The sequence below is a fragment of the Myiozetetes cayanensis genome, unplaced genomic scaffold (assembly GCF_022539395.1).
Source record: "Myiozetetes cayanensis isolate MyiCay16 unplaced genomic scaffold, myiCay2020 scf17, whole genome shotgun sequence".
Taxonomy (NCBI): Eukaryota; Metazoa; Chordata; class Aves; order Passeriformes; family Tyrannidae; genus Myiozetetes; species Myiozetetes cayanensis.
In genome coordinates this window covers 5,142,971-5,163,886 of record NW_026087378.1, presented here as the reverse complement: position 1 = coordinate 5,163,886, position 20,916 = coordinate 5,142,971, and the positions used below count along the sequence as shown (strand labels likewise).

The window sequence follows — 20,916 nt, the reverse complement described above, 5'->3', positions numbered from 1 at the left end:
ACAACTTTCTATTATCTGAACAAAGAAACACAAAAGAAAAATCAAACAATTGTTTTATAGCCTAAAATTTGAGAAAGCAGAGAAAACCTTAACTCAGACTTCATCTTATGACCAGTCTGGAAAATCTCATTCCCTAAAAAACATGACATCTTAGGAGATGTTGAGAATCACGGATGGCAACAAAAGCATTAAATATATCCCAGGAAGTTTAATATACTCACTCTGTTCTCCAGTGCCAAAACTGGACTGCTGAGATTCCTGAGGGAAGAAAAGATGACAAATTTGGGGTTTTTTTTAATTGGGAATTTTAACATACTAAAAACCAGGCTGTAAGGAAGATACTCTTTCTACTTCAAAGATGGCATCTAACCTCTGAAAAATGGGAAAAAACTATCAACAAGCAGAAAGAGGGATTCATCATCTGGGCCCCAGAGCAGCCCAGGTGAAGAGTTTCCCACTGCTCTTCCTCAGCCCTGCTCACCCACGTCCTTGCTGTGCAGCTGCACTGAATCATAGCTGGAACTCCAAAATCCCTCTGTAACTTCCATAAATCCCAGCTCCCTGGATGTTTAGCATGGAGAGGAACCATTGAGAATGTTTGTTTATCCTCCTTATACACAAACTTTGCTGCTTGTTTGAAGTATTTTCCTTCAAACCCTTTTCTGCTCATTTTCCTTTTCCAGGCACACACAGCACCCTGAGGGACAAGCAATGAGGACAGGAAAAACCTCTCAGCAAAAAATTTATCTCAGCCACGAGGGAGCCTAAGGGACAACATGAGATTTAAACTGTGACCAGCTCTGCACACTCTGCCCAGAATACTCCACGTGGGTCCCTGGTAAATCCAGCCAGGCCTGGGTAGCCAACACAGCGTTCCCAGAAAAGCCAGATCTCCATGAAATCACACAATTCCCTTGAGCAAAAGCCAACAAACAGTGATATTAGAGATTTACAGAAAGGTTTGGGTTGGAAGGGACCTTAAAGCTCATCTTGTTCTGCCCCTCTGCCATGGGCAGGGATACCTTCCACTGCACCAGGCTGCTCCAAGCCCCATCCAACCTGGCCTTGGACACTTTCAGGGATGGGGCACTCACAGCTCCTCTGGGAAACCTGTGCCAGGGCCTCACCAACCTCACAGCCAAGAACTTCTCCTTAACATCACATACACCCAGCTGTGAGAGAGAAAAGGCTTGCAAATGTTAGCACTTGTATCATCTTCAGTATTCCCATTCCACAGAAATCCCAATTCCGACTCCCAAGACACAGTAGATGATAAACTTTTTTGAAACCCTAAGATATTGTTTTAACAAACAAATACACAGAGGCTACTGAGCTACTGAAAACCCACTTCTAGGCTGGAGTACCTTTTTAAAATAGGACCTTCCTGACCTCATTTTAAAATGAGGACAACTGCCAGCCCCAGAAATACAAATTGAGTCAAATATTTTCAATTTTTTAGCTATATACACACGTTTTACTTAAATGCTCTGGCAATGGCCTACCAGGATCACAGTAAAATGAATTCCACTTTTTCTGGTACACCTGTGAACCAGTTTTGCCACACAGCCAAGTCAGTGCCAGACAATTTATAAAATGGAAGTTTTTAAACACACAAAAGCTTTACATAGCAAAGAACACTTAAAATGTTTTCAATTTCCCTTAACTTTGTATTTCTAAAGTGGAGCAGTTGCAATAATGCATTGAACAAGTATTTTGTGCATGAGGAACTTCATGGGGAACTTGATAAGGAACTTTCCTTGGAAGGTGTTTCAAATGCCTCTGATCTTTACTAACTGAAAGAAAGAAAGGGACAATAAAATAAAATTAACCTCTGTTTAAAGTGCAAAGCAAAGATGGAGAAAGATGGAGTCTTGTGACTTCAACAGAAAGCAGCAGTCACACTTCCTTCAAAATAAAACCTGTTTTTTATCTTTCACACAGGTAGGAGGAGGGCAGGTGTGACTCCCTGAATCCCTTTTGCCACTGGCAGCTCAGACAAGCCAACAGACTAAGTCAAAAAAGAAGTATCAACCACACAATAATCAAACATCACACCTCCAGAGCCACTGCACTGGAGGGAGCATGGGATGGGGAACTGGCACCCCTTTACCAGCACACGGATGAGGAATTCTGCAGAACACACCTGCCTAATTCCTTGCTTTAGTCAGCTTCCTACTTGGAAGGCAAAGCACAGGTTCTCAGCTAAGTGCACTTTAATGAGGTGTTATGGTTAAATGTCCAACTTTTTCCAACTCTCTTGCCATCTATTGAATACATATTTCTTTAAGAAACTCAGAGATCAAAAAAAAAAAAAAAAAAAAAGCTCCACTTTCAACTCCAAAGATATTTACAGCAGCAGCTTCTAAAGGTCTGCTTCAGAAAGAAATTCAAAACAACTGAAAGGAAGGAAACCCTTTTAACCAAAATATAATAGACTGCTGAGGTTACACAAGGAAGACACTTAAGCAGGAAACAAAAAGTATGACAAAAAAACATGGAGAGAGGAACTCTCAGCTGGACGGGACGGCATCAGGGGCCGGATTCCCACCTCACAGGCCTGGCTGTGGTGAACGGGACCCATTTCCATTTAAGAGCTGAAATCTCAGGTCAGATCTCATTTTGATTTCTCAGGAGGAGGTTTCTGTGTTGCCGCAGATCAAGCGATCCGACCGCTGGCCTCGGTGGCTCCGGCACAGGGCAGGAATGGAGGACCCTGGAGGCAGAATCCACCTCTCCAGAGATGCCTTCGGGCCCCGGCGCAGGTACAAACACTGCCAAGCCTCCCATGGTGCTGCGAAACAAAAACCTTCCCCTCCCCAACAAACAGCTGGAGTTTTTTAATATATTTTATAAACATGCCAGTATTTTTGGCGTTTTTGACCGTGAGCCCATGGATAAAATTACGGAGCGTTAGGTCACGGGATAACATTTTTTATCAAGACTCAGGAATCTACATATTTTTCATAGCATCCATAAAACTTTCCCTGACCTATTTTCATGGAGTTTTATCTTCTGATTCAAAGACTTCCTGGTAACTGTAAGTTATATTTATAGTAATCAGAGAGGCCCCAGTCAAGGAGTTCGGGTTCCTTCGAGCGACTCACTCTCCACACACAGGGAAAGCGATTCCATCCCAACAGTCCGACAAATTAAATCAAGTGGTCCACCAAAGGGAGCTTAATTCTGTGTGAACAGGAAAAACACACTGACTTCTGCACACAGGAGGAATGCTGTGAAACACTTCAGCATAGGACTTGTAATAAATGGAGCACAGTATTGAAGAGAAGGAGCTTTCCTGCAACAGAACTGCTTGATTAAAGTAAACCACTGTTTTGTTTTGTTTGGTGAATTCTGCTCTGGGCCCAGACTGCACAAGCCTATGGCTCACTAACTCACTGGAATTCTGTAGAGCTGCTGCTGCCAAGAATGACAGAGGGGAGAAGGCAGAGGAAATTATAGGCTTTGGATGCAGAGAGAGAATTTGACAGAGTTCCACGGCTAAGATGTGCAGCCACAAAATAAAAAAGCTGGCAAAAAGTCAAGAGACTCAGAGCAGCCATAAATGGAATTTTTTGCAAACTGGGTGAAGAAACACAATCCTGGCTGAGAGGTTCAAAAAGCCCCACAAGCCACCTTTTTTGTTCTAACATTAACACAACTGTGCAGTTCTAGGTAGTTTCTCTCTATGCCACAGACGTGTGGACTTCTGCACACTTTTCTTCTCCCCAGACCGAGTCAAATGCCAGGGATACACAGAAACAAACAGCTTTCAAAGTATTCAAAGCAGTGGAATAAAGACCTTTGTTGATGAGGAAAGGTGTGGAATTTCTTTTTTTATAATAAAAGGTATGAATTATTTCCAGGCTGACCGTTTTATGTAACACAGCAAATAAACCCTTACTAGGAACAGTATATGCAAGATTAATATTGACCTAATGCTGAGAAAACAGACAACAGGATTTATTTTCTAGATACGCCTTCCAAAGTAAAGCTGAGAACTGAATGGCATGTTCTGCATTTTCTGATCACTGGAGAGAAGCAAAATGCAGTGAGACAGGAACATGCCACACAGAGGGTGGTGACAGCAGGACTGCCCATGGCTCTGGGATATCCAGCCAGGACACGAAGCTCAACTCGTACCAATCTGGGAGGGTTTTGTGGATGTGCATTTCCAACATGGACCTGGAACCTTAGGCTGAAAGAAGGTGATGTCAAATCCCTCACATGAGATGATGGGTTTACAAATCTCACATCAGAGACCTCAGTGAGAAAGTTTTCTTAAAATTATTCACTCAACTGTTCTGTTGTGGGGAGCAATTTGGATCAAACAGGAAATTAAGAGCAGCAAGTGACACTCTAAAACAGCAGCAGGTCAAATAAAGTGTAGCCTTAATTATTACAAAGGTAACTTTTAAATGACAAACAAGTGTGATTTCTTCAGTCTGAAGCTATGCCAAGTTAGGGGTGGGGCATCCCAATTCCTCCCAGAGATATGTAGAGTCTGGAGAAAAATCCTATTGTTGAGTTGAATCTTTTACTGGTAATCAGCAGATACAGGAAACAAACCATGAATTCCTGGCTGAGTCAGGAATCTCCAAGCTGGGTTTTACCCACAGCTATCTCCCCTGCCTACCCATGGGCTTCCAGGATCCTGCAGACTGCAGAGCTGCTCTTCAAGGCAAACAATTCCCAGTGCCAGTGATGCCCCAAAACCCTGCAGCTGGGGCTGACAGCCCCAGGGAAGGAGTGAGAGATCTCCCTGCTCAGAGGTGGCAGCTCCAGCAGGTCTCCTGGAAATGTGCCCGGTGCTGTCAACAGCAGCGAAGAGGTGGGATTCCTCTTCAGAATTAACAGCTTAAACCCTTCAGTAGTTATTAAGCACACAAGAGATTGGGAAAAGGATCTTTTGAAACAAGTGATCTGAATATTTCTGATTTTTAAAAGGTTTTATTTTTTTTGTAATTGAAAATGTAAAAATCTCTTAGACATGGACTTCAATATAAGGAAGAAATTTCAGTTTAAGCAGAGAAATACATTTAAATTTCTCAGCATTTACCAGCCAGACTCTGATCCTCAGAGGGAAACTCACTTGGTTCTACATAAGTGGTGCAAACCATTTCCCTAATAAGGAAAAGGCTCAAAGGCATTTTCAAGCTTCAAAAGTATCCTGGAGGTTTGAATTTATGAAACAGAAGTTAAAAAAGAAGTTTTATTATAGACAACTTTGCAGACTACTGCCCGTGCAAACCAGAGGAAAACTTTGGACATTCCTCATAAGGCCACTGCTGACAAGTGATGTGAAGCAAAATAACGAGACACAAAGCACTGAAACAAACCCAGATTACACAAAATTAAATGTAAGAGTTCCAAAATCCCGATCTTTACCAGGAGTTACTTTTACAACATTCAGTATTTGAACACAGCACTGACCTTTGTTGGAAAGGGGAATTTGGAGGGTTCTGTTTTGCATGGTGTATGGATCGCAGTCAGTGGAGGGGGCCAGGAGTGGGTCATCTCCTACAACAACAACAACAAGAAAAATTAACAGAATTAAAGCAAAGATTTCATTACAATCTGAATTTGAATGGTGACTCTGTCTCTCAATTTTCAGCTCATTCTACACCCTTCACTAAGATTTATATTCAAAACTTTATTTCCCAAACATGCAACAAAGATTTTGCACATAAACAATTTAAAATTCAGGTTATCCATGAGAACAGATATCACATGTAAACCTGAATTTTAAATTTTTATCACTGAGAACAGATAGTTAAGACATAACCACAAGCAGAAAGGCATAAATCAATAAAGTTGGTTGGCCTGAACAGAAACTGCAGTACAAGTCAGAGTCTGATCATTTCAGACCATGAAGAGCACATGTGGGATACAGGGGCAGAAGGAAGAATCCTAGGAAAGGGAAACCTACAGAGTTCAAGGAAAAAGGGGAAAATCAAATGCCTGAAGCTGCAAAGAAAGTGCCTTGTATTCTTTCAGAGCACCTCCAAGGCCCATGGAGCACTGAAGGTCAGAGGAGATGGCAAGCCATGGAAATGCTCAAGGGGGACCTGATGATGCTTTTCTGAGAGCAGACACAGGACTGGGAATCACAGGAGGGGTAAAAAGCCTCGGGAAAATAACCCAGGCAGGAGACAGGAAAAATTCTGCCACAGGGTAGCAAAACACGTACCAAACTCTAGAAAGGTATCAGAATTAAGGACTGTATTCTGGTGGAAGAAATGGGTAGTTCTGATTACCAGGTAGGAGGCATAAAAGAGCAGGAATAAAGTGAGGATATTCAGGAGACTGTGTGCACACCCACACCACCACCTCTGCTCCCAGTTTTCCCAAGTCTCCCTGTGCTAGAGGAGCACCTGAAAAGCCCTCCTGTAAACAACCTGCAGCCAAGGCAGTTTGAAAGGCACTAATAACTGCAGAGTCCTTTCACCTCCTTAGGAATGTTTGTATTTTCAACAAATAAATGATGAAGAAGAGCACAGGGAACTTACTTTGAGGATTTCATCCACACAGCTCACCTCGCCAGATGCTGATGCCTACAAATCAAAACTTAAGGTTAACATCTCCCAAAGCAAATTTTCCAGGGACTAGAAACACTTCAAAACAAACTTCAATCCTTATCATGACTCATATGGACTCTGCATAGATACACTGCTAATTCCTTTCATCAATTTTAATATCAGATAGATCCACGTTTTTATGGTATGAGTCACATCCAGTTATGAAAAGCAAATAGATGAGATCTATAAAACTGTGACAATGATCTCTTACTTTTCACTCCACAGTTAAAATGATCACAGGCAGTCAGTGACATTAAAAACTTCGAGAGAGGGGAAAAGAATTGCAGCTTTCAATCATTTCCTGGAAGAAGCCACAGGGTAATATCTTGAATTCAAGTGCAGGACTGTGAATTCACAGGAATGACAAACTGCATTCCCAAGTAAAACACACATTACAGAGTGATTCCAGAAACAGCAATAATTACCAAACTGTGAATCTTCTGCATCCCTGACAGCCATAAGCAGAAAGAAGCAAAGCTACTACAGGATTCACTGCATCAGCACTGACATGGCAAGTCTTCACAAATAAAACCATTCCTAATTTCCTTACCTGTGTCCTCGATCTTATTTTGCTATTTGCTGAAATCCCAGGAACAAAGACTTTTCTCTGGCTACCATGATTCAAGGAGTTAAAGAGGACATGCAATGAGATTGTATTACTAGGAAAGGCACTCTCCTTGTCAGTGAGCTGGAGTCAGAGTCTGTGCCTTAAGGAGTCAAGAATTACCAAACTCCTAAAAGTTGTTAACCCAATAGTATTTTATATCCAGCATGACTTACAGAAGTTCTGAACCCTGTTCAATTTGGTGCTTTAGGTTGAGCTTCTTTTCCCTAGGTATATATAATAATCACATTTAGTAATTGCTACACACTTCAAAAGAAAATCTGATATAAGCAGATATTATCAAGTCTAAGTCAACTGGGCTCCCAATAACAATGTCAGTATCCAGCTTGTCAAAATATTTGTGTGTGTTCTACTATTTTATTAACTTCTGACTACAGAAATAGTCCATGAAAATTAGCCTCTCAGGGTTATCTCACCCTGCCTGAATGTCTCAGCCTTTACATAATAAAAATCTCAGTACCCACATGGAAGAAGCAGAAGAAAAAAAATCTACTACTTTTGAACATTCCCCATTGAAAACAGAGCCTTCACTGCTTATGGTTAAGGTGCTTTGTGCAACAAAAACCACAGTGTTTACTAAAAGTTCAATTTTGGTTAGGCAGACTGGGATTTTAAAGAAGCTGGAAAATCCCAGCCCAAATGGATTTACATTTCAGAAGCCACGAAACAGCCAGCAACTTACATCCAGCGGCTGAGAGGGAATTTTCAGCTTGGTTAGGTGTGCTTTGCTGCTGGGCTTCAGCTCGTTCACGGCGCTGCTGTGGGTCTGACTGCTGTAGTGTTCCGAGGATAACTTTGGTTCCATGGATTCCTGCCCGTCCATCGGCCTGACGTACGCGGTGGGTTTCTGTAACATTGAACTGGACTTGGACATTAGTGAAGGTGGAAAAGACTGATTAGAGTGTTGTCCACTTGAAAAGGAGGGTACACGGGAGGGAGAGTCCCAGCTGGGATCAGGATCCCGGGGCGATTTTGACCGTTGATGTTCTTTGCTGTGGTGATCGTTCCCATGAGATCTCGAGTGGCTGGAGCTCAACGAGGAGACAGCAGGTGGTTTTCCAGGGCTGGAAGAACGGGGTTTGGAGTGTTCAGACCCATGCTGGCTTTTTTTCCTGCTGCTGCTGCCGTAGGAATCGCGGTCGTGCCTCTGGCCGGCGCTGCCCGTGCCGGTGCCCCCGGAGCGCTGCCCGTGCCCCGCCAGGCCCGAGGAGCGCTTCTGGGACTGGGAGGAGGTGCTGGGAGCTGGCCCCACTGGAGTCCATTTGCTGCTCTGGTGGGAGCCTGTGCTGTGTCTCTGATCACCAAAGAAGCTTTGGTTTGATTTCTCGTCGGGTGCTGATGGAACGGTCGGTTTGGGAATTGCAACAAGCTTTTGGAGCGGTCTGTCTCCTATGAGATCCGTCATTTCATCATAGTTACCAAGCATGCTCTGGATACGACTGGACAACTTGTCTTCTTTGCTGGTCTGAGAAAAGAGTTTTTAAAAAATAATTATTTGAAGCCAATCACAACTTCACTTTCACTTAATTGATTTGAGAATTATTGCATTTTATCTAAATTTCAGGTCTAAGCTCATGGCTAGAATTCATGTCTCTTTTGCCATTGTTTTCAATTCCCAATTTCAGTTCTTAAAGCAATAATTTAACAACTTAAAACACAAGAAAAAGATGTACTTCAGCAGCAGGAGCAGATGAAAGAGCATTTATCAGTGCTTCAAATAATGCAATGGTGAGCTGGATGCAGGTTTAAAAGCAGTAGATGCCAACTGTCACCTTAAACATTATTTCTCTAACACAGAATGCATCAGTCCTAAAAAGTTTTAATTACCAGTAAAATAAAATCAGCTTAACCTCACCCCTGTATGTCATTTTTAATTGGTATTTATATTGGCACAATGTTTGTTGCCCAGAGTTAAAAGGGTTCTTTCTTCTATAACCATTTCATTTTCCAAATTAGGTCTATTGCAGCATTCCCCGTGCATCCCAACCAGCTCTGGTTAACTTCATAAAGGTGGGATTTGGTTATCAAGCACAGGAAAGTAATGGGAGGACAGGAATTAAAAAAAATCATCAAATATTCCTCAACTTTCCTCCTGCAGGAAGTCAGTTTTCAGTCACAATGTTTCACTTCTTACAAACCAGTTGAAATTGCAAGAAGGGAATGGGTTTGCTTTCAAAGTGAGTTCCAAGCTACATAATTAAAATCTTGAATGGTATTTCATTAGTTATCCCAGAATTAGATTAGTTTTTCCCATTCTGCTCAGCAAAGCAAACCTGGCAAGAAACCCAGCACAGGCTTAAAGCTGTGCAAGATCACAAACAAAATCAACTCCTGCAAAACAAACTAAAAAAATCAGGTACAAACAACTGGAGGACTAGTTAGAGCTTGTAATTCCATCCTATCAAGGATTTCAGCATTTAAAATTAACTTCCTATTTAAACATTCCCTTTCTGAACTTGCCCAGATCTGGATTACACTGATTAAAGGTTAGAAAGTTTAGCAACCAGCTAAAGCACCCCAAAAATGGCAACCTGGCATCACACAATGGTCAGTTTAAGTGTTTTGAGTCACTGTACAGAAAGTGAAGGAAAGAAAAAAATTATGGATTTGTTTTTCCCTTTTCTCACTCCCTTAAGCTTCCCCTCCTTCCTAAGCACTGTAAATCTGCCAGTGGAGCTGGTTGGTGACCATCCAGCCTTATTTTCAAGCCCTGCTTAAATACTTGGTCGCCATAAGAGCTTTGGATCTAAAAAGAATGCAGATAAAAACAGATTTAAAACATGATTTGTTTTATAAAACCTGCATTTCTAAGAGCTGCACAAACTCACCACTTTGTAAGGTTCAGCAAAGAGAGGGGAGTTGGGTGGAAAGGCTTCGTCACCCTGCTGAATTTCTTGATTTCGCCTTTCCCTTTCTTTCATACGCAGCACATTCCGGTCTTCACGGTTCATGTTGCTACGGGCAAAACAGATAATTTCTGATCACAGAACGAAACAAGGAGAGATGTGAGTGCACAAAGGGATGTGAGGGCACAGAGTCAGCCCCCGGTCCTGTTTGGCCCAAGAACGAGGATCATAACTCCTCAAACCCAGATGTTTGTCCAACTTCAGCCACTTCCCCCTCCAAAGAGCTGTAACCCCCAATCCACAGCTGCTCTAACAGTATTAAATTATGCAGTATTAATATTATGCAGTAATATTAATAAAAATTTTGTGAAAAGAAATCCACAAAGTCCTCAGGCAAGTAACTATTTCAAACCATTTCACCCGCTCGACTCATTTTGCTGTCTCAGCCCACGCTGCACATCTCCCATTCATTTCTAAAATACCTTTTCTCCCCCACATCCCCCAGATGTTCTGTAACCCCCCACCCATTCAGTGCCTGGCTTTTCCTGTAGGTTTGGGTTTATTTTTGGTGCTGACATACCTTTTTTTGGCACCCATCCTCCAACACATTCTAACCTCAAGCTTTGATGTGGTTTCCAGGTCTCCCTTCCTCCCTGACTCCCAGAAGGCATTTCTACTCAGAGCAGTAATTTCAGGGAAGTTCTGGTAATATTGCACCTTCTGCCTTGGACCATATTCTCCTACTGCAAAAATTCAGATTAAAAACCTGCCAATACCCCTTCTTACAAATTTTACTTGGCAGTTTGGTCGTGCTGCTTGTGTTAACAGAAATACGTCAAATTGTTGCAACACACACACACAAAAGCTGGAAAAGATTCCCTCTGACCTTGATAAAGCATTGGGACTTAAAGGAGCAAGCAAAGTAAGATGATAAATAAGGTGGTATTAATTCCTTTAACATTTAATCCCAGAATGGTTGGGGTTGGAAGGGACCTTAAAGCTCATCTATTCCATCCCCTGCCATGGGCAGGGACACCTTCCACTAGGACAGGTTGCTCCAAGCCCCGTCCAACCTGGCCTTGAACACTTCCAGGGAAAGGGCAGTCACAACATGTGCTAAATTTTCTATCAAGTGATTTAGAAATGTGCTTTACTGATCTGCACAAAGTACAGTAGGTGTTTCCAAGAAGAAGTGATGTTCTTCCACATAATTTGCAGTGTAAAACAAAAACGTTGGCAGCTTAGAAAACCATTATTTCGTATTTTTAGACAGCTGCCTGACTATTAAAAAGAAAAAAAACTTGCAACAGCATGACCCTGAAAACTGTGCAAACCCAACTAACCCATTCTAAACAAGAAAACATCAACCCATCACTCTGTTTTTAAAATGCAAATCTTTTCACCTCAATAACATTATAGCCTCTTACATTTCTTTTATTCATGTGGCTTCATTTTGTCTATTACTCTGAAAACAAGTCTAAGAGGACATCTAAACCAGAATAAACCCAAGGTATAAGTTTAGATCTTTAATGCTTTCTAAGGCAACAGGTTTGTTGTATTTCCCTGCACCATAAACAAGGTATGAGCATCAGCTTCAATTGCTTGAATCATTCAATTCAAGCACTGATGATATCAAGCCTATGAACACAATACATTTTAAACTTTATGTGAAAAAGCACTTTTTTCTCCAGTTCTCCTGTAATCAGCTGAACTCACGTAACTGCAGGTGACCACCAAGGCCAAGAGAGAGATCTGTGCACTGGAATGCAGCCAGCAAAGCCCTTGGATTATTTTGGCATTCATGACAAACTTGCTTTAAAAGTCTGAGGCTTAAAAAGCTCATTCTTCAGACTGCAGCCCAATTTCTTACACATTCAGGATTTAAACACAGACAAATAACAGATTTAATTATAGACAGTGATCGGTTAAAGCCAACTAGAACAGTCTGAGTCTCCAGCATTTACTACTGAAGGCAAATTTTGAGGCAGAGAATAGAAGTGCCCTGGTTTTGGGTGATTCGTTCTCATTAATGGGATGGGATTGGGAATTATATACAGCTGTACATTCAGAATATTATAATCTTAAAGAATTTTACATCTATAATTTTCAAATAGAGGGTTAAATATTAACAAAGACCTTCACTAGGTTTTCACAGAGTGGAGGATCATCTTTTAAAATTTTATCAACATTTACTATAACTCTTGGGACTGAAGAAAAAACAGCATTTTTACCAACACTGTCACATGAAAGGAACATTATAGCAAAGATTTATTTGAGATCTGAGCTGGAGCAGAGCCAGAACTGATCCGGCTGTACCTGCCCAGGTCTGTGTAAAATTAGTCATCAGAAATACACCAGTTAATCATACTTTTAACCACTCCTCCCTGGTCTTTTGTAATGTAGTAAATGATAAAACACCCTCATGGGTAGTCACCTTGACTGTAAGGGTTTAGTTTTCTTGAATTCTTTTACATTTTTTTATTAGAGCAAATAGTTTGAATGGGATTCAAGTTAGACCTGTTTGTATCTGATCATCTGATCTCTACACAGAGCTATTTTAAGTTTCTACAATGTGTACGAAGCTATTAAAATCACACTACCACTAAATGTGTAAATAAAGGAAGTTAGTGAGGCTTCCTTAGCTCTGAACTTCAGACAACTTCCCAATTAACTCCCTATCTTGCACAGCCACAAGATGTACCAGAAAATAAGCTGCCCATGCTCTGGAAAAGCAAGGAGAGATATTCTGAAAAGCAGACAACCAAGGCCTGTCTACTGATCAATGTTGCCAGCAGCTACCTTCAGTGTCAAGGAAACTGCAAAACTACGTTTTCAGACCACTTGAATTATACCAACCCTTTAAAATCCATTATATAAAATCTACTGGCATGACCAAAGTTCTGTACTATTTGCCAATCCTCAGTTTTTTTCCCCAAGTTGGAGTGGACACAAAGCCCATCTCTGCTGGCGCTGTTATCTCTCAGTTTGGATTCTGACTGGGGGAAGGAGCTCTGCCCCATCACTGCTCCCACCAGCAATGCAGGCTGCTCAGAGGCAGAACTGCTTCTCCCTCTCCCAAATTTAAACCTTTTCCCACAGGATGGAAGAGCCCGGAGCAGTTGGGGGCAGCCGAGCTCCCATCACTCCTACACCATCCTCTGGGCACGAGGACAAGCTCCTCTACACCCTCCTCTCTGCACACCAGGCCTGGAAGTGGAAAATTAGGATCTTGTTGCCTTGTACCTGCTGCTACCAAGAGGATCCTGCTATAATTTCCCTTTTCCCAGGAGTCCTGAGCAAAGTGTGAAGGAGAACCAGAGCCAGGTTAAGGGAGACAAAACAGGTCCCTGCAGCAAGGGCCAAAGTCACCTTAATTTCCATATCTGGAAAAAGAGAAGTTCAAAAATTAAAAGAAATTAGAAAAGAGGCCTAAAGCACAGCACAGTATTTCCATTCTTAGGAAGTTTAACCCCACATGTTTTGAGCCATTACTTGTGCTCAGTGTGTCCTGCTGAACTCCCCACAGTCCGTGTGTATGTGACTGTTCAGATCTCACACCTCTGCTCCAGCTCAACAGGAGGAGTTGAAAGAAAGCAGAAAAACCAGCAGGGAATTCACAGAAACTTCTGACACAATATTCCCTTCTGTGTATTCTTTGACCATCATTAACTGCTGCTCCAGGCCCACCAAGCACATCAACTGCTCAGATATCACTCAAATCACCCCTACCAGAAACACAATCTTAACTTCTCCTTCCAATGTCTTCCTAAATCCTATTTGGTATTTCTGTTCATCCTTAATCCAACAAGGGCATGGCTTTGGCTTGAGCTCCCTCAAGCCATCATCATCTTGGATTTTATAACCAGTGTTATAAAACGGCAGCGCTGGTGCTGCCTTCTCCTGCTCCCCACCTCCCACTCCCCCAGCTCCAGGCAGGGGGGCACATCCCAGGCCTGGGACTTTCTGACCACAATTTCAGGCTAAAAATAAAACCCAACCAACACACCCACAATTGTCAAGGTTTTCCTGGCAATGCTATTAAAGAGGACCTTGGCCAAACCCTGGGTACAGAGATAGGTCTGGCAGCCTCCTCATCCCCTTGAACCACATCAGGCATCCCAGCTCCTGCCCTCACCCCAGTTCACCACCAGCACTATTCTCTCCATCTTCCCAGGCACCATAAGGCAAAACCATCAAAGGCCCGAGGAACCCTCCAAGTGCAGCCCATCAAAAGGGATCCAAACCCACCACACCTCGACCAGGCACTGGTGGATCTTCAAAGCCCGTTTACAACACCTCCACTTCCTTCAAGACATCCTCATTTAACTCCAGGGTTTCTTCAATCTCAATTGGTTTCGTAAGCAAGAGGAATCAAACAGTCCATTTATCCAGTGCCGCTTAATTGGTAGTGATGAAACACAAATTTTGTTTGACAACATTTGGCCACGAACGATAAACACGTTCAGAGAACACAGAGCAGCTCAGGCTCCACGCAGGGCACACCCAGCTGTGGGGGCACGCACAGCTCCCAGGATTGTATTCTTTTTTCTTAAAAGGAGGGGGAAAAAGAGCTGGAAAGCTTGTTTGTAATATGGAATGATGTTTTAAAAACACCTGAAGCTGCCTTAATGCTGCACCCAACTCCCTCCCAAAGGTGCCTGTTAATTATTTTAAACGCTTTTCTTACTTGTACCATGAACAGCAAGGGGCATCTCAGGAGCTGGCACAGCAAGCTTCTCCCAGTTTGTGCGTGGAGTGTGGCATCGCCACAAATCCTGCACTAAAATCATGTACACCATCCTAAAATGCCAGTGTCAGCTTTTAAAATGCGCTCACAGAAGAGCTGTTTAAAACAGGAAAAATTGAAAAATAACAACAAAACCCCACTGCTACATAAAGAGGAACGTGCTCTGGTGTCACCAAGAGCTACTTAATACTTAACAATAAAAGTGAATATGTAATCTTAACTTCCAGATTTCTATGTTATAGTAAAGGAGAAAAATGTAGAAAAAAAAATGTTACAGTTCCTACTAAAAATGATACAGTTTTACCCAAAAAAGCACAAACAGGAGGATTCTCCAGGACAAGTTCAAAGAACAATCACAATGCTGCAAATATAGAAGCAGCACAGAGTCATCTTCATAGTTTTATAACTGAAATAAGGAACAAAACTAAAACCAAGAGCTTACAGAGAATTAGAATAATATTCATATGTGTTCAGAAACAGGAAAAAACAACTTCTCAAAAGGATGAAGTTTTCTGTTTCTCTCCCTCACACCTTCTGATACAAAGGCTGCAGCAGCGCTCCGTGCCAAGGGAGGGGGATTTGGTTTGGGAGGGCTCCAGCTGCACATGGGATCTGCTCCAGCAAGGAAAAGGTTGGTGATACCAGCAGTACCCCAAAATTATAGCTCAGTAATCGGTATCACACAGTAAGGCTGCACAGCTGAATACAGGACAGCTTGAGCCATGATTCCATTTGGGTATTTTGATGAGAACAAACTCTTCCACAGCTCCATCTCCATAAGAAGCTGTCCCTCTTTCCAAGGTTTCGTTTGAGTTCTTGGGAATAGGATTCAAATACAACTGTACTGCTAATATGATACCAATATAAATCAGTGATTCACCACTAACTGAAACATAAATGTTTCTCATTTCTATAATACAAACACAACTGTATCCCACCCTTCAGATTAGGGATTCCTGCTGCACATTCAACGGGGGAACATAAAGTGCCCTAAGAGCCAGATGGGAACACCTCTGTATGTACTGTGAGGGTGGGAGAGCTTTAAATAAAAATAATTTAAAAAGTGAGTTGGCCTAGGTCAGGTTAATGTTTGACAGAACTCCCAGGGAGGGCAGAGCCAGCAGTTTGCTGCAGGCACTTCTCCTTCCCACTCAGCTCCAAAGCACCACAAAAATCCCCACAGAGCACAATGTGCCTGGACTTGCCGCTGCTCCTCAGACAAACGAGCACAAATCCCTCACCACCGTTAGCTGAGAAAAATCCCACAGCACTTTCTGTAGGAGCACGTTGTTAATTCAGTGCCTTAGCCAAGTGACGATGCCAGTAATTACATCCTGTTCTTGAGTTTTATCAGCCAGAGTCCCCCTCTAACCATCAAATATCAGGTTACCCAAGGATCAGTCAGCATCTTCTACCTGAGGAGCCAACACACGGCAATGATGGATAAAAGAATTACAGGGATCATTTGTAACTCAACACTAACCACTGGAAAAGGACTTGGGGATCCTTTAGGAAGAGGCTCTGCAGGTATAACCTTTCATTAAACAGGTTCAGATGAGAACTGGTACATCATTCATCAGATGTGAGATCCAGCACACAGAAGGCAGGCAGAATCACAGGATGGTTTGGGTTGGAAAGAACCTTAAAGATCATCTAGTTCCACTCCTCCTTCCAAGGTAAAGTAAAAGAACTAAGGTAAAAGTGCACACCCAGCAAGTGGATTTTAGAAGTCAAGTCAAGGAATAAATTCCTACCTTCAGCACTTGCAATACAGCTCATTCAAAACCAAGTTTTAAGTCCATCTGTAAAACATACTGATAAGACAGCCTAAAATTGTTTATACCCAAGAAGAATTTGATGTAATTCACTCAGAGGACCTGAAAAAATGCACAACCACCCATCCTTTAAAATGTCTCATTTTTGTGCAGAAGTATTACATGGTAGGTAAAACATCTGGTTCCCTCCTCCCTGATGAACTTTACACAGCAATAAATTCCCATCTCTTTTCCTGCACAGAGAGCAGAGCTGCTCACAGAACATCAACTTCAGTTCCTCATTTCTGTCCTGTCTCTTCAGAACTGATAGAGAAACAAGGGAAGTGGTAGGGAAGTCTGGGAAGTGACAGCACAGCTTCACACTCCTCTCCTCCTCTCCTGGTGCACAGAGCGCAGAGAAAGGTTCATTTCCCCATCCACAGCCCCTTTCTCCATCACAAAGCTCCATCCTGGCTGATGGCACAGATCCCACAGAGGAGGGGCCGACAGTGCCGTTACTGACTCAGGGGAGGAGGAAATCTGTAGGACTCAAAAGTGTCACACAATAAAACCATGACCTTCCAAAATGGTCATTTTCTGCACCTACCACAACACCCAGTCAGGATTCCAGGTCAGATAAGATACAGGAGCCTCAGTAAATGCCTGTCACAAGAACCAAGCCTGAGCCAGGAGAGGGAATTGAAGCTGCTGCTGTTCAGCAAAGCTCAATTTCAGCTTTGCCTTCCCAAGCTTTTGCACTTCTGTTTGCCTCATCCTGCAGTACCAAAACTACTTTCAGGAACAGGAGACTTTCTTAACCAGGCAATGATACTCTCTTTATCAGCATCTGCAGCTCAAGTCCTGACATCCTACAGCTCAGATCACAAAACCAACAGCCCAACAGCACAGACCAAACTCACAGCTTGACCAGCCGGTGTTTTGTTTCTCACACTCAGCAAACTTCAGCCCAATTTTACCTCCCAGTCAACCAACAACATCCTTCCCCTCTCTTCCATTCCCCATTGCTGGGAAAGTCAGGAATTCACCCAGTGCACAGATGGACCATCCTGAACACAAGGTTTTTACATGCACTCCTTTCATGTCCACACAGGCAAACCAAAGCATACATATTCCAATACTGTTTCTCAACAAATTTCTGCCCTCTAATTGGGCAGAAACTTAATAACCCAATTCCTGTGCCTACATGTTCTTCTGCTTAAACTTTGAAGCCAAGACAATTGCTGTTTAAATTTTATTAAGCAATAGTTATTCAGACATCTAACATTAATCTGGCTATTATCATTCTGACTTCCTCACATTAATTTACTTTCATAAAAGATATCATTACATTTGAGTGTTATGAACTCTGTGGCATTAGGATTAAGAAAGGATTCACTTGGCAGAAATTCTTTGATAAATCTGCTCTGTGTAAGATTTGAAACAGCAGACAAGGTTTTAATGAGGTGCCATCTAAATTAGGAGTGAAAAGGCAAAAGGGAAAATCACATTCAAGGCTCACATCCTTCTCCCATCTTAACTACTGAGAAAGAAAGGAGAGAAAAAGTTTATCAAATACTTTACCCTGGTTTAACTGTCATTTCCTCCAGCTTTACTCCAAGATCAGCTGTCTGCACTGTCTCACAAGGCATTTATCTTGGACTTCCTATCGCGACCAAGGTTCACACATTCTGCTGCATCACACACTGAAATGAACATCAGGCTTTGAGATAATGAATTCTGCCACTCTCCAAACCACTCTGGTCTTGTGTATCTGCTCACAGCAGTGAGGTCTCCTCCGCACGACAATGTAACCACCTAGAGCGTCCCTGCCTCCTCCCTTGCTGCCTCAACACAGCTTGTTTTCTGAACACAGCTTTTATTTGATGCATCTTCACAACACAAGCACAAGTAATAAAATATTTTAGGGCTGTTAATGCATCCTGTGCACAGCTCTACTCGGTTCTTAAAGCAAAAGGGAATTTTTAAAATTTGAGAGTTTGGTTTGGATGTTGGTCCAAGCCCCCACACAGGACAGATGTCCACAGCAGCTCCTGGCTCCTGCCCTGCCCCACTATCCTGGCTGTGCTCACACAGAAATGTATTGGAACCGGCTATGCTGAATTTGGGAAATCTGTGCTAAGTTAAAAATATGTAATTTTGGGAGCAGGATCATTTTGAAATACAGAGAAGATCAAACACTCCACAGTCCCCAAAACAGACAGCAGAAATAACCAACCTGTTTAAAACCCATTTAATAACAAAACCCAACAAACAAACAAACCCCGAAAAATTCCACAAGAGTCTCATTAAATTACTGGGGTTTGCATCACACTGTCATAGGTGAACTTTGTAACAGGTCACATGGTTATGAGGGATGAAAGAGCAGAAGGATGGGGAGCATGTCAGCAGAGCAGCCAGAGTTAAAAACTTCATCATTTTATGTTTTAATTCTCCTCAGAACCACAGGAAAACACTCGGGGTGTGACACAGAAAGATTCGGAGACCCAAAGTGAATTAAGAGACCCAAAGTTTCCAGGCTGTTCCCAGAACAACTGAAGGGGGTGGAAGGGAAACATTAAAACCACCTGAGTTGATGCACGTCGGCATCAACATATTTTCAAAATTATTATCAATATATTATAACCAATATATTTTCCAAAGTGGTGGCTTGAACACTCCCAGCGCCACTGCTTCCCACTGGCAGCTGCAGCAGTTCCACAACTGCTTTAGAGCATGAAGAAGATTTTGTAAAATCCACAATTCCAAGTACCAAAAGAGAGAATACAGATTCTCCCTCTCGGTTTTCAGCCCTGACTTGCATGCCAAGAGTTTATCAAACTCATCACCATTTCCTACCTGTCTAAAATGTACGTGAATGATGTGACAGCTCCGAGACCTGGGATGCTTTCTGGTAACATAAAACTTTCTTTTTAAATTTAAATCCACTGAAGGTGAGAGCACACAGTAGTTAAACTCTGGAAAAACCCACTAGGGAAGAGGAGCATTTAAGATTTGCAGACAAAGCGAAAAAAAATTTGGAAGCGAGAGGAAGGGACCAGAACTATCTACAGAGGGAAACTGAAATGCAGCAGGAAAGCCGCAGCTTTGATGTGCTGTGCTTCCAAACAAACACTGCATAAAAAAGTTGTAAAGTCTTAACCTTTCATCCTACCTACTAAATGCCACCTGTACTTTATAACCCCACCTTAAGCAGATTGAGAAAAACATTAATATTTCAGCCACCACTGAGTATCAAGGCATTCAGTGTAGCATCTATTACCTCAGTAAAACAGTTGATAAATGTTAATTTATCACAGAATATAGAGTTATATACTCTGTTTATCACAGCAAATAGAGCTATACAAAGTCTTTTAATAAAATGACATGACCTCATTTTCCCATGATGATGATGTTTGGGGTTTTTTTTCCCCAAAGTTCTTGCAGTTCTTTGTACTTTTCTGGATGTGGCCTTAAAACAAAAGTCATGCTGTTAACAGAGACTTAAGTACCAAAAAGATACTGAGCCACCAAAGACAACCCTGGACAGAAGAAACCTCATGTCCCAGGCAGGGCAGTCAGGGCACAGTGTAACTGTGCTGTTACACCACAGAGGGCATCATTATCAATAATCATTATTACGAACTCTAGTCCCCAGAAGATAAACAAACAGTTTTTGGTCTACCTAAACCAACAACGTAACTTCTGCAATTGATACAGTAGTAAAGGAGTTGTGCAAGCTGGTGTGGAACTGCTGCTCCCAACGGGCTGTTAAATACGAGCTAAAAGACGTGTGACAGGCATGAAACTGCAAAGCACAGAATCCTAACAGCACAATTTACAGCCAGAGAAACTCGGAGTTTTCCCACTAGAGAAACACGTTCAGCTTTTTGTCGCGTGAAGTCAAAGGCAAACACAGGGGACATTGCAAAAGCAGTGTCAAAATCCAGCTGGATTTCAAAACCCTTCGTGCAAGAGCCCAGCTCAGCTCACACCGAGCGTGTGCTTTGGGTCAGAGCTGGAGCCTGGAAAGGGCCCTGGAACAGCCCAAACTGCTTCAAGTGCCACAGAAATTACACGGCAAGAAATGCTTCTCATTCCTAAAGCTCCCAGGGACGTGTTGGACAAACCAGCTCCAGTTAAACAGTTCTGGAGCCCTTCTCGGGCACCTGGTACCGATGGCAACTCCTCTCTGAGGGCTGATTTAACTGAATCCTACTAAGCACAAGCTAATATTAATTATTAAGGTCTGACTCACTATTTATAGGGAGAGTCACACGTAATATTTTTTTAATTGCATAACTTTGTATTTATAATTGAATAGCAAGAAATCAGCCCATTAGACCAGCCAACAAGATCCAGATTTTGTACT

The 20,916-nt window shown here is 42.3% G+C and overlaps 1 protein-coding gene across 3 annotated transcripts in view; it reads right to left on the bottom strand.

Moving 5' to 3' along the window:
* The window catches only part of AFF4 (ALF transcription elongation factor 4), a 50,575-nt gene that overhangs the window by 22,073 nt on the left and 7,586 nt on the right, over window positions 1–20,916 (bottom strand). For 2 of the 3 annotated variants that reach the window (XR_007628586.1, XM_050312242.1), the window contains 5 exons: window positions 10,029–10,155; window positions 7,883–8,665; window positions 6,507–6,551; window positions 5,431–5,517; window positions 222–258 (listed from right to left, as the gene is read on the bottom strand). Coding sequence is in view for 2 of the 3 variants with exons in the window: in XM_050312242.1 (XP_050168199.1) it covers window positions 222–258; window positions 5,431–5,517; window positions 6,507–6,551; window positions 7,883–8,665; window positions 10,029–10,151 (1,075 nt within the window). In the remaining variant the exon portion in view is untranslated. Of the gene's footprint in view, window positions 1–221; window positions 259–5,430; window positions 5,518–6,506; window positions 6,552–7,882; window positions 8,666–10,028; window positions 10,156–13,289; window positions 13,445–20,916 lie in introns of those variants that run through there. The other variant, XM_050312243.1, reaches the window with a different exon arrangement.